Below are 14,744 nucleotides of genomic sequence, written 5' to 3'. Positions count from 1 at the left end.
CCTCCATGTTAGTAGATGGGACAAAAAGTCAAAGTACACGTTAAATAAATTATTTTTCAAAGATGGTTTCTGTCATTTTCAGTAGTTCTTATCACACTGACGTTTGTCCAAGTGATATATTTTTCTGGTGAGTTTGGTTTTAATTAGTGGTTTAATGCTATAAAAACAGGGTGAAACATCATGATTGACAAATGAAACTGACTTGTGATTGGTCGAACACATGTATCGGTGTGTACCTCGCTACCACAGCTCCATCCCCCAGTCAGTATACTTCTTAGACTCTGGACCCAAATGTGTGGGCAGCGTTTGTATAGCCAGCATATTTTGGCTTTATTTCTTTATAGTGGAAGGAAGTGGAGACGTGTGGTCCATCTTTTTTTACAGTCGGTGGAATAGACCTTGACAGACACATGAGCCACAGACACATGGGACAAAACCTTTGATTTGACTACTTTGAATGTTCCTCAAGACAAAGGACTGAAAGAGTCAAACATGATAAACTTCCCTCACTGGACCTTTTCTCGTGACTGCGTGGACACGTACACACCTCTCAGGTTTGGCACACACCCAACAACCTATTAATAATTTATCCAACCGTCATTATATTTATGTCTACGACCTAAAGACTGCGATGACTTTAATGCAATTCTCTGGCATCGCTCCGTCCGACATCAACCTGAGCGGAGGGCTAATCAGCCGGAGAGAGGCGCTCCTGCACACGGTTACACCTCTGATCGATTTGCCAAGGAATCCATTTAGTACACTTTAATTTACGCTTTAATCCGATCCCTCCAGTTCCTGAAAAGCTTTTACAGAGTGAGAGGAAGTCGACATAACTAAGAAGGATGTAAAGTGAGAGTGAGAGAACGGCAGTCTGTTACAGGAGGACTGGCTGAAAGGTGAGCGGCGTCCTTTCAAAACTCCTGCAGATGGATTGATGTGAGAACGTCAGTCACATCAGTGTGGTTCTTTATTTACAGTCTATGGGTTATATTTTTTTTGCATTGTCCCTGTTGGGGTTGGTTTGCTCCTTCCATGCTTGTTTATTGTTACGTTGCCGTTCGGTTCATTTACCCAAGTCAAAACGCTATGAACTGTGGGTAATTCCCTTTGGCAAAGTCTGCATAAAGGGCTCCGAAAGTCTGCAAGAGATCCCACACACACACTTTTGATTTCACAGTGAGCTTTCACTCACTTACCAGGAAGGTGCCCCAAAGTCTGAGTGTTTGAGGGGGAACATTTGGACTGTGCCTCAGTGTCAGATGTAATGAAACTCCCTCCAGGTGTTCCTGACATATTGCATTCACAATCACATGAGGTCACTGTGACCTTTACCTTTGACCTCTGAAATCGAATCAGTTCATCTTTGAGTCTTTGAATTCCCCAAAGGCAGAGTTGAGATATCATGTTCAAGAGACAAGAAACTTTTTTTTCTGTGAGGCCATGGTGACATTGACCTTTGACAACCAAAATCAAATCAGTTCATCTGTGACTCGAAGTTAGTATTTGTGCTAAATTTGAAAGGACTCTCTCGAGGCCTTCTTAAGACAACACGGCAAAACCAGTGCACTTTCAGTCTCCACACACATTTTTTCCAGACTCACCACATTCGATGGTTGCTTCTAAAGGAATTAAATAAAAGCCATTGTGCATGTTTGGATGAAATGTGAAGCATCATCATACTGACATGTATGATTATAATAATTACCAGTTATAGACATGCTGTTTTTAGTTTAAGATTGTTTTTACTGAGAAATCCAGGAGGCTGATAAAAAGGTTCATCATACGTTGTAAAGACAATAATACTCCATTTTTCATGGTTCCTTGTGTTTATATTCTATTTTTGCATATATTTCTAATACAGAGTGTATTTCACTATTTCCTCTTTGCTGCTGTAACAACTCCCCCACAGTGGGACTAGTAAAGGACCTTTATCTTATCTTAGCTTAACAGCTTTTCCTTTACAGAGAAACGGGAAGCCTCCAGTTATGGTGGTCATACATGGAGGGGAAGTGAAGAGAGTTTAGTCAGTTACCTTTGATTACTTATGTACTTAGTTACTGCTGCATCGGTTATTGTTTTACTCCAAAGATAAAAAACACTTGAGGGTTTTACCAAAGCATCTACACACCCACAAGTCCCTTATTAATGTGTCGTTTACATACATACTGAACATAGATAACATCGTATTTAAAGCTATAGGCAGTTTTAATTCCTCAATGGGAGATGGGAAGAGAATCTCAAACAGGGCAGAACCGTGCTGTGAGCAGAGTGTAGAAGAGCGGCTTCACATCTTTCAGTCCAAATCAATGTTTGTGCCAAATGGGAAAAACTTCCCTCAAGGAGTTCCTGAGATATCCATTCCGAGAAAGGAATGCATGTCAGGTCACAGTAAACTTTTCCAGTGCCGCTCATTTTCTTATAAGTTCTTCCTGCTGTCCTGGGCTACTTCAGCCTGAATAAAACATTTACTTAAATGTTAACAGTGGTGCCGATTGGTCAACACCTCGAAGCCCTCTGCTCAACATTTGGAGCAAAATGGTGCAACACTTTTTGAGATTGCCTCAAGTGGATGTTTTTGTCAGATGTAATAAAACTCTCTCCAGGTGTTTTTGCCACTGTCACTGTGACCTTTGACCTGTGAAATCTAATCAGTTCATTTCTGAGTCAACTGTGCAAAATCTAAAGATGTCCCCTGAAGGCAGTCTTGTGATATCATGTTCTAAAGAGGCCAAGAACATGTTTTTGTGAAGCCACCGTGACCTGAGCACCAATTTCTAATCGGTTCATCCTTTTGTCGAGGAATTCCTGCTAGATTTAATTACCTTCTCAAAAACATGTTATTCACACTTTTTAGGCAAAACAACTATAAAAAAAACGACTTCATGAAGCTTTACATGTTAGTTTCCTTTTATTGATAATAGCATAATAATAAAGCTCAACAAGAGTCTTTTGCTTTATTGACATGAGTTGAATGTCATATTGAGATGTGCTCTGGTCCGTTACCGCCCACTGTTTTCTTTACATCTACACACAAACACACACCAATGTCTCTGTGTGGATGAGGAATGTTTTCTTATTTTCCCTCCGTTATCAGGAAAAACGTTTGCATTTAAACTCAAGCTCGTTTACGTTGATATATCTCGAGGATTATTTAAAAAGCACAATGTTCATTCTAACAATCATGAAAATACGATTATAAACTTAACAACCCAGATGCATTTCATGTTCTTTAAGTTTTAAAACTGTTCAATAGAAAAGTTCACAACTATACTGATTGCATGGCTTTCGATAATTCTCCCATCTCTTCACAATATCTAAAAATAATCTCTGGCTTTATTGTGACACTCCTGAACACGTAAGCTCCTACATCTGTTTTTTCAAATATGTGTAAAAAAAAAGAATTAACATGGCGAACAGATTAAGGTCAGTTAAGGTTAATTAGCTCCAACGCTAAAAAAAAAGAAACTGTCCTTTTGACTTGGGAATGGAATAGTGACCATTCGATCCACTTGCACCAGGTTTTTAAAAATGAACATCCTAATAAATATAGAAAACACTATGTGGAATGCATAAATTATATCTATGAAGGATGACAGTAATTGTGATGCACAAGCAGCGACTAATCGTTTGACACATAGCCTTGCTGGTGAGGTTATTTCCTTTAGGATCATGTTTGCATTTTTAATTCCTCTGGTTATCCTTTCAGTACCTGAAGTTATCATCTGAAATGTTGTTGAGGAGGAGGATTACATGTGAGTGAAATGAAGATGGATCAAAACAGTTTGATCATGCTCTCTCTGGACTTGCCGACTCCGACCCACTTCACTGAAATGAGAGAAGAACAAAAAGAGAGGTGAGTGGACAGGTTTGGCCACGTTAAGAAAACTCTGGCCGGAGATTCTCCATTTATGATAAGTGTCTCTTTACAAACCTGGCACTTGCAGGAAGTTCTCGATGAAGCGAATGTAGTTTTGTGCCTGTGTCGGCAGCTCCTCGAAGCTCCGAGCCGCCTCAGTGCAGCAGCCCCAGCCGGGCAGCGTCTCATAGTCCACCGACACCCGCGTCAAAACGTCCATGTTGGCTGCAACACAGGCAGATCAATAACACTGAGTGACACAGGAGGTGCTTTTGTTTTGGTTCACTGTTAATGACTCATCAGAAGACGATGGTGAAAACAACATGCTGGAAAGATTACTTGTATGTCCGGTCCATACACTTGCAAGGATGACATTAATGTGGAACTTCACCCATAAGCCGAGGGGCAGGAGAGGATGAGGAAAATCTCTGAATAGTATATGATTTTGGGGTTTAGGGGTTTAGTTTCAGCATAGATTTGAAAATGAGTGCAGCTTTCCAGATTCCCACTCACTAGCAGTGGCTGGTTGCGAGGGGCCTGCCCTCCTTTTAATGGAGGATGTCAGCTTTTTTCAAATGTTTATATAAATATCAATATATAGAGACGTTCCAAACGATTGACTTCTGAAGACCTGAAAGGTCTAAGACAATTTGAAACACGGAGCCATGTTCAACCCATGAATGTAGATTTTATTTTATAAACTTGGTAATAAATGCAATATTAAAACCAGCATTAACAGTCATATAATTCTGTTTATAAGAGGAGTGTCTCTGTAAATCAGAGTCAGGAAAAGAGCCACTTCATTAAACATCGAGTACACTGAGCAGAGACGTTAAAAATTGGATTCAGTGTGAAAGTGAGCAAAGTTGTTTTTATCATCGTCTGGTTCATTAGCTGAAAACACAATTTGCTGCATCTGGCTCGACGAGCAGAGAGACGCTGAAAGTCTGCTGCAAAATAGATTTTCAAAAACCCTGAATGCTGCATTTCCTGCTCAGAAAAGCTGACCAATGTAAAATAACACATTAGAGAGCATTAAAGCCACTGTATGTTCCTTCACTTGTGAGTGGCAGCTCTCAAAATATTAAAACACTTTTCACAGATGGTGAAGCTCTCCTGTGTTTACAGCAAACTAGCTTTCTAACATTAAAACATTTGTGGACAAATAAACTTCAGAAAAAGATATAGTATTTTCAATTAAACAGAATTAAAGTGTAAACTGATATAACTGAAAATTGTATATCCTTCGATTTTTGACTGTGGTCAGAAAGAGAGAACAGTTAATAATAATGCATATAATAATAACAAGCTAATTTTTGTTAATAACTTATAACAGCAGTGGCATATTGGCCAGTCCTTCTGTGTCTGAATACCTGACTAAATGATGATGAGCAGACAAAGAGCAGATCTATGAAACATAGAAGCTGAAAGGACTTACCAGGGAAACTTGGGAGAGGTTCTCCATCAACTTTGTAGGACACACCCACTTTAATCTCAGACAGCGTGTCCAAAATGTCCAACTTTGTCAGGGCAATTCTGCAAAGAAATCAATCACTGTTCAATTCTCTGATGACGTCAACAGCAAAAACTCCAATTATATCAGCAGGTGAAGACAAAAGTCTGAAGTTAAGATACAGCAGAGACAAGTCGTCAAAAGTGTGAGAACACTTTACATTAAAGCCTTCAGAGGCCGTTAGCTGCAAACTGTGTGAAGGTGACTTCACATGGAACAGCAGCACGACATCACCTTGGTATGAACCTGAAGGGAAAACATGTAGGAGCTCTGCTTCTGCTGCGTCCTCTTCTCTCAGTTCACTGGAGGATCATTAACAACTTTAAGGTTCATACCGCAGTGATAATGTGCTGCTGTGTCCTGTGAAATCAGCTTTACACAAGTTTTCTTTGAGATTCAAACGGAAAATGTTCAAACACTTTTAAAGACGGTCACTTCCCCGACTAAACGAGATCGAGAGAGAGAAATAATTTGTTTGATATAGATTATATATACACACACTTGACTTCATCATGTCAATACAATCATTTATTGTTTTAACTACTCAAAACTTTTCAAAATGTGTATAAAACATGGTAAAATAAAAATTTTGTTTACATTTCTCATAAATATCTACAATTCAGTTGAAATATTACATTATATTATGATCTTTAATTTGCCTGAATTTAAGATATCTTAAATGTAGCTTTTGTCATTTTAACTAATTAATCAAAAATAATCAAATTAATTGTTAGTTGAAGCCACAGTTGTGTGATGGTTGCTTACGCAGAGAAGCCATTGACCATGTGGGCGTATCTGACCAAAATCAGGTCCAGCCAACCACAGCGCCTCCGTCTGCCCGTCGTCACACCAACCTCTCGCCCTCGGGACTGTAACAGTGCCCCAGTCTCCTGAAACACAAAGAAACACACTGTGAGCTGATTGGAGGAAAAAAACTACTTCTCGTCAGTGATGTCAGCTGAGCAATAGGGTTGGGTACCGTTCCCATTTGAACCAATACTGGCTCCCATCTGTAATTTTTCCCCGGTACTTAACTCTCACTGTACTACAAAAAAAATGTCCAACCAGGGTTTTCCCCTGTGTGACCTGGACTCTTTTAATGATCTCTGGGGCGCCCTGCATGGTGCAGTGCGCAGCACGAATGATAGAGACACCGAGGGGAGCAGTAAATTACTGACAGAGCTGGTAAAAAAAAGGTAAAATGTAACTTTTTTTACCGTCCAAACATGATGAATTGAAAAGACCCAAATGAACACTGCAAGCGAACATGGTGGAGCTGTGCATGGCTCCCTGGGTGTCTGCCTTGGTAAAGCTGTAGCCGGGCTGTGCTCACTCCGTTAGTCCCCGGGTCTGTGCCCTGGCGGCGTGCATGGCTCCCTGGGTGTCTACGCCATTGACGCGCCATTGTTGACTGTGTACACTGACCAAAAAGGAGCTTAACTTGGTAAGGTCATATTGCTCTTTTCCAGAAACATCCGTACGACCACACTCGTCTGTGGTTAAACACTGAGCAGCTCCACCACAGTGGTTGGGTCTAAGCGTCTTTGTTAAGTGCATGAAGCATCTGAATTTTAATTTTTCACTCAATAGCCCCATGAAAAAAAGAATCTACTAGCCGAGCATAATTATTTTTAACCAGCCTAAATGCTACGTTGCCTTTTTGTGACACACACACATTTGTTTCAGTATTTCACTGAGATAATAAGGTAGTGTGTTGAATACAACCTTAAGGAGGCCAAGGTGTGAGTTTGTGCAACTCCGATGCAGGCAGGACAGCAGCAGAGTGCCCATAAATTAAAAAGAATGACTCTCAGTATAGTGTTTTATTACGTGACTATTTTGGTACAAACATTTCCGCTGCAGTGTCCATAGTCTTTTACGAGATTTACTCGAATGGAAAATCTATCTACGCTTGGTGAATGTTTATTTCATGCATGTTTCTTGCAAAAAAAAGGAAATTTCCAGATTGCAACAAAATTTGAATCTTCAGATTTTTAAGTGTATTGCTTTCATCTTGAGATTTGAATTCATTGAAAAATGACATGAACCCTACTTTCCTGTTCACAAAAACATAACAAGAGAGACACACACCCTTTTTCCACTGGTCAAAAACCCCACGAACAGCCAAGAACACCTGGCTTTTGTCTTCAATGGGAATGGATTCAATCTGCATTCACTCCAGGGTCAAATGACTCTGCAGTAGACACAAGTTTTTATCGGCTTTCGGCACCGATAGCCGGTAGCATTGGAAACGAGACACCCGCGTGAACGTGCTAATTTCGCAAGAGGAGGTGAGAGAGCGCCTCAGTTTTCAGCGTGTTCATGTCGAGCATGATGCACCAGGGGGGGAAAAACAGAAAGGCAAACTCCTCTACAGGCGATGGGAAAGGACAAGGAGTCAATTCCCTTTTTAAGCGGGTTAACCCATGATTAACTGCTAATTTTTGTGTAAAAGAGGTATGAAAGTGCATTTCTCTGGCAAGGCCCAACACGGCCCTTATGAATTTGAAGGGATCTGCACCAAAGTGCACACAGTGATAAATATCAGTCCCTAAACATGCCATTTTAACATTTGAATTAAGATCCATGAACTACTCTCTAAGAAGTCAAGGGAAATGTTGCAGAACGCCCTATCTCACAATGTTAAAGAAAGTGATCTGCCCCCTTAAGGGGTTCTTCCCTGACCCGTAACACATCCTTCCACCAAGTCTCATGATGATCCATCCAGTAGTTTGTGTGTAATCCTGCTAAAATCTAACAAAAATGCAGACGAAAGCATATCCTCCTTGGCCCAGGTAATAAACCCATCCTCTACTTAAAATGTGCCTCTATGCCGTGATTGGCTGGTATGTGTGTAGTAATTCGACAACAACACATACAGCATCCCCTGTAAATTGGAGTGTGTTGGCTATTTACCACAAAGCTGCTGTTGAGCACCTGAGATGTCAAGTGGGATGGATTGAACATTAATGATCTTACAGTTCCTTATCATTGATCAGTGGCCGATTCTGAACCGACCCTTTGCTGCTCCTCATTTCGGCTCTCTCCCAATTTCACTTAAATATCCTTAAAAATAAAACAATAAAACAACTCACGTTATCCTGCTCTGTGGGGAAAGCACCAACGCCAACCCGGGTGGTGTACGCTTTGACGACACCGTATACTCGGCCGACATAGGATGGAGGCACGCCAAGGCCGGTGCACACTCCTCCCACGGTGCAGTTGGAGGACGTCACGAAAGGATATGTGCCTGAGTAAAGGAAACATCTGTTAACCAGAGTAGGCAAAAAAAAAAAAAAAACATCCATCCATCTTCATAATCAAGTCCACAAACCCCTTGTTGCTCACCAAAGTCAATATCCAGCAGAGCAGCGTTGGCTCCTTCCACCAGGATCTTCTTAGGGGATCCAGTCAGAGCCTTGTGCATGAAGTACACCCCGTCGGTCACCAGAGGGCGCAGTCTCTCAGTAAATCCCTGAGAAAACAAAAACAAAAACAAATTCATACACCAAAGATGGACCATAAGCCTTGTTATTAAAGTTCTCTAAAATGTGGACAAACCTGAATCATTTTCTCGTTTTCAAAGCTGCATTACAGTGACAATTACTTATATTAGACACTTGTCACAGTAGGAAAAGCAGAGGTGGAACTAATAACATTAATGGTGGCTCCATTTAACTCAAGTGTTACCGGTAAATTATGACAGTGTGACAGCGAACCCACAATGCCCAACAACACAGCAGCCAAATGGAATGAAGCCATCATTTACATCTGTCCTTCTCCTACATGACAAGATATCTTCTGTGAAAAGAGCCACGAAAAAAAATACAGAGACGTGTGTTTTGTCAGTCATGGCATGAACTGTACATGATGAACTGTCCTCACCTTCAGCTGCTGCAGTTCACTGTCAATGTCAACATTGAGCTTTGGATACATGGTCAGGAAATGTTCCGCCAACATACGAAACCTGCAGAGATGACAGAGTTCAACAGTCTGTTTACAGAGGCTTGCTGAAGTCTATATGTGCAGCTCCTCTGTATGTAAATACACGGTCACTAAGCGAGTAGACAAGCCAGAGGGCTAGAAGCGTGCGATAGGTTTGGTCAGAGTAAGCATAGGATCTATACATTTCTATAACAGCATCCCCTTCACAACATTATATACAGGACACATGTTATAATGTTGCCATGAAAGCAGCTGGCAGCAGTTTTCACATGTACCATGGCCGAGTGTTGCCACCTGCTGGCAGGAGAAGGTACAGAATCTTCAAAAGTCAAAGCAACATGTTAAGAGGATAAAAACTATACTTTAAGAAAACTACATCTGCTCATATTCACAATTTGTGTATTGTATGAAAAGATATCAGACAACTCTCATGTCTGTCAGACATGAACTCTGGAAAATATCTGCACAATATCCATCTTTCTCCAGACAATGAAGAATGCAGCAGGAGATTCTACAGGTCAGACACGTTCACAACATCAGAAAAATCTCTGGAGCTTTCAGGTGAGGGGTTGGGCAGCGTGCAGGAGGCAGGACATAGAGTATAAATTCTGTTGTGTTGTCTTTACAGCACATTGACTCTGGCATCAGCCCTTATCACCAAAACTCGTCGTCATCTGGCTTCTTTCTCTTATTCACCAACAGATATTTGTATACTTTATTTTACTTCAGTTTAGCATTCGTAACATGTTAGAAACGTCATCAACATGCTCACTCACTTGCAGGGAATCCCCCGAAGGGATCTCCTGCTGACATTTTCCAGGGTTTTAACTAGGCTGGAGAAACTTTAGAGAAAGTCCGGAGCAACCGACTCGGACATTTGAATTCTCACTTTCAGTGCTTATGTGTTATAGCACCTCATCCCATCTTGGACCACAAATGTTCAGGAAACATTTAAAGAGTGAAAACTTTACAACCCTAACCCTAATAAAGAAGATGATAAAAATGAAATGAAAATACTCACTTGTCTTCAAAAGCCTTGAAATCTGAGACGAGGTCACAGACTCGCAGACCGTTCCGAGCTGCTTTGGAGGAGTAAGCAGGACCGATACCCTTTTTTGTGGTTCCCAAACTGGAGATCAAACAAAGAAACATAATTCACTGTTTATTTAACAGAAAAAAAGTTACTCACAGTTGAGAACCGTGTTGTCGAGAACATTATACTAAACATTTCACACAAATTAAGAGTTAAACATTACTTTTTCCCTTCTTGCTGCTGCCGCTGCTGCTCCTGGATTCCATCAACAGCTTGATGGAAGTTGAACACTAGAGGCAGAAATACGGGACAGTCAATAAGGTGACAAATCAAATTCATATTCAATTCAATAAATTAAAATGAGAAAATGTTAACTCACCAATGTGGGCACGATCAGAAATTTTTAATCGCTCCTCCCAACCTTGTAATCCTGCAACAAACACAATAAATAGCTCATCACATGTTTACAAAACAACAAATTGTCTTCCACCTCATTTATCTGGGTGGTATTAGTCACCACAATACACCAAGTTATGCCTCTCATATCATCTAATAAAGTTTTACATGAAACAAATCCAAACACGCAAATGCTTATACTGTTCAGACTTTCCCCAAATTGACTAATGCATTTGATAATATTGCTGATCTGATCTTGTACTAACTTATGCTGGCCCCACACTAGAGGACAATCAGGTCGATTTGGTGTCCAATTCAACCCTCCAGACAGTTGTGGGTTTTTTTCCGACTAGAGACTGATCTGAACAGATAATCTGGCCAAATAATGCTCCATGTTTAGTCTTATTTTAAACTTTTGATCACGTGAGTTTCAGTGAGTTCCCAAGTCTCTAGAACCCCCGCTCAGAAATTGTTTAAACATCAAGTGATTGGTCCTGCATCTCGACTGACTCTTCGAATGACTGCATTCTAATAAATATAAAAAAACGTCAGCTAAAATCAGTTTTTATGTCTGTGGTCTTCCACGGTTTTAAACATCTGTTAAGATTTGAAAATCCTCTCGTGTGCAGCAGGTATTACATCCAAAAACTAAATCAACTTACTAAACATAGGACAGTTTACCTATAAGTGTTACTAATAACATTTACAATGTCTCTCTTCTATTTTGGTGAGTCAGTTTGAACAATACCAGGACCCTGAAAATGAAGCAGCTAAATGGAATTCAGCCATCATTCATTTTATTTATACCTGTTCAACTGTGCTATGATAAAATGGTCACCTGTAAAAAAGTCTAACTGCCACCAGTTGTTGATACCACGAAGGGATAGTTCCTGCACCTCTCCTTACCTTTGCCTTTCTGCAGGTTCTTCTCAGCCTCCTCAAACAGACCAGGTAGGTGTATCACCACTCCGTTTCCTGTGATGTAAAAATGCAACCTTTAAAAATCCTGATGGTAAATTGTTTGAGTAATATACTGTTAATAATTTCCCTGAAGTTTTATTTATATAACACAAGCTATCTTGTTGCCCAGCACTCAAACAAGGGCTCCTTAAATGTTTACTGTCTCTATGGCAGTGAGAAAAACCTCACCACCAAAAAGAGGAAATGGAAAATTAAGAAATGACTTTTTGGAAGGCGGAAGGTAATTTGGGAGGATGTAGTCTGTGGTGCTGTTTGAGAGAACTGTGTTATTCTGGGAGGTGTTTGTGTTAATAACACCAGACTCACACGTTTGTGTTGCATTAATGTTACATGTTGCTGTGCCTGCAATCGTCATTCCAACAATGATCTATTTCATACTCTGGACCCAAGAACAAAGTCAGCTTTCAGGGTAATGCTACAGAGAAGTACAGAGGAAATAAAATCCACAACCAGATAAACCAGCTGCCTCCGCGTTAACATAATAGTGATGTTATTGGCGAGCTTCTGCTCTTGTGTGCGTGTTTGAACACGATATTATTGGTTGGTGGTTCCTTTGTGCTCTGATAAGACCAGCGCAAATCTACCCTCACTGATATTAAATGGTGTGGACAAAATAATAGGAAACAAACTGATCATAAAGTGGAAACCCGCTGGATCAGATTCAATACAGCGAATGTACTTTAAGTTTCAGGAAGACAGGATGGAGAATAGGGCTGTAGTTTTTAGCTAGGAGTGTCTTATTAATAATAGGTATCTGTATGTGTCTACTGGATATATCTAACTGTTACCACTAAACACTGTCACTTCCTCAACAACCTATACGACTATCTGCTGCGGCTGCTTTCAAGTCTGCGCTGATAACATTCATCTGTTCACATTTTATTGTTTTACTGGGCTCTTCATCTTCCCGTCTGTGTACAAACAAAAGCACATGGGTGGAGTGTTACCGATGAAGGAGACCGCCTTCTTGTTGAGCACTCCACTGGGCAGCAGGTGGAAGTCGTACTCCACCGAGTCCACCACCACTGTGTGACCTGCATTGTTGCCCCCCTGCACACACAGAGACACACACACAGGAATCAGTCAGATCTCGGTTCGTGACCCACAACGCCGCAGAAACACAAACACCGAGCACCGCCTCACACGTCCTGCTCTTACACAACACACGCCGTGAACACTGTTCGCAGGGGGGGGGGCACCAGATAACACGCCTGTGTTCAGTGTCACATGGTTGACGGTGCAGAGGGAAAACACTGGCTACAGCCCGCCGGTTGCTTTCTTACGTAACGTTACACCGACTTCAAACGATGATCAGTGTTTACACGGGGGATTCACTGTTATAATAACAACACGTAGCAGCCAGATGCAGGTTAGCATCCCGTGCTAGCACCAACTTCCACATCCGGGAGGTCAGACAAGGTTGTTGACGTCAGAGGCAGGTTACGAATGTTTCACGGCGGCAAAGACTCCCACTGAGCCTCCGCTCCGTGCAGCGGACATTTTAAAAACAGCGATAGAGAGAGAGAGAGAGCGTGTGAAATGTGAGCTCCACCGTGTGGTTCCGTCACCTGACACCTGCAGACGATATCCGCATCCATGGCGAGCAGGTCCACAACTTTCCCTTTGCCCTCGTCGCCCCACTGCGCCCCGAGCACCACGGTCACTTTGTTCTGCGGCTCCAGGGGGATGCGCAGCGACGGGTCCGGCTGCAGGGCGCTCTCCCGCGGCCGCTTCACCACCGGCTCCCCGTTCAGGACGACGCTCTGTCTTTGGCCGTTCAAGCTCATGGTGCTGTCGGAGGAAGCCATGCTGCTCTGCTGCCGCTGCTGATGAGGATGAGGAGGGGGACCGGATGACCGGGATACCGTTTTACCGCGTTTCTCTGCGTCACGGGAAGTGCTCATCGGCCGCTCCGCCGCTAGATGGCAGCGTTTCCTCTGCACGCTCCTTCTTTTTGTGTAATGGCGGGTGGCACCTAACGTTTAAGGTGCAGTACCGCCACCTACTGTGCTGGAGTGTGGGTCAGAGTGTTGGGTCTGCGAGAAAACATTAAAGAGATAGTTCACTGAAAAATGAAAAATTCACTCATTATGTACTCACCACTATGCCGATGAAGGGGTGGGTGAAGTGTTCGAGTCCACAGAACACCTCTGGAGTCTCAGGGGTAAACAGTGTTGCAGCCGAATCCAATACAATTGAAGTAACTGGTGACCACTTCTTCAAACGTAAAAAAACATAACATGCCTCCATACTGCTCCTGTGGTGTCATCCAAATGTCCACAAGCCCCGACACTCAAATTCGACTCGAAACTAGATTATCTACAGCATGTCTTTAGCCTAAATGTCCACTGGATCCACCAGAGGAGGAAATCAGAAGAGCGCACAACTCCGCCAAGGCCCAACAGTCTAATTAAATTCAATCAAGCTGTACCAAATTTCACACATAGATATCAGTTCCCTAAAAGTGCCTTTTTAAAATCAAGATCGATGGATTATCCTCTTGGGAAATCAGTTAAAGCCCTACTCACAATCCTTGATCCGCCCCCGGATCCAGATCTGCACCAAAATATAATGGGTTCTTTCTTGACTAATACAGCATCCTTCTGTCAAGTTTCATGGAAATCCATTCAGTTGTGTTTGTGTAATCTTGCTCACAAACAAACTAACAGATGGGTAAAAACCTTCTTGGTAAACGTGATCGTTTTGGTTCTAGGAACATGTGCATTAGTATAAATAGCCTCATGGCCCTTTCCTGTAAAGTGGTGTTGTGTCTATAACTATATTGTCTAACAGTAATCCCACACTGACGACGACAAGTTCGAAGGTTCAGGCCTTTCAGGGTTCAACCAAACAAATCACTGATTCAATACGGCATCACAGTGATCCTGTTGACCGCTAGATGGCAGCAAAGGCAGCATTTTAAACGTATTTGCAAATAAGAAAGGCCCCCATTCATTCCAGGTCAAAGCTTGTTGGGTTTTTTCCAGTAATAAATTGCATTAAACTAGAGCACAGCA

The 14,744-nt window shown here is 41.8% G+C and overlaps 1 protein-coding gene across 1 annotated transcript; it reads right to left on the bottom strand.

Annotated features, from left to right (window-relative positions):
- Window positions 1–2,892: 2,892 nt before the first annotated feature.
- Window positions 2,893–13,648, bottom strand: adssl (adenylosuccinate synthase, like). The gene is made up of 13 exons (XM_034606079.1): window positions 13,296–13,648; window positions 12,675–12,777; window positions 11,653–11,721; window positions 10,730–10,780; window positions 10,574–10,640; window positions 10,339–10,446; window positions 9,258–9,339; window positions 8,721–8,847; window positions 8,468–8,622; window positions 6,138–6,262; window positions 5,298–5,395; window positions 3,935–4,084; window positions 2,893–3,828 (listed from the first exon to the last, which is right to left on the bottom strand). Exons 1-13 carry the CDS (start codon window positions 13,629–13,631, stop codon window positions 3,776–3,778), a joined length of 1,524 nt encoding a protein of 507 aa, XP_034461970.1. The 5' UTR covers window positions 13,632–13,648; the 3' UTR covers window positions 2,893–3,775.
- Between the last annotated feature and the right edge of the window lie 1,096 nt (window positions 13,649–14,744).

This window comes from Hippoglossus hippoglossus, chromosome 14 (genome assembly GCF_009819705.1).
Source record: "Hippoglossus hippoglossus isolate fHipHip1 chromosome 14, fHipHip1.pri, whole genome shotgun sequence".
Lineage (NCBI taxonomy): Eukaryota > Metazoa > Chordata > Actinopteri > Pleuronectiformes > Pleuronectidae > Hippoglossus > Hippoglossus hippoglossus.
The sequence above is the reverse complement of the archived record's forward strand: the minus strand, read 5'-3'. Positions and strand labels throughout refer to the sequence as shown.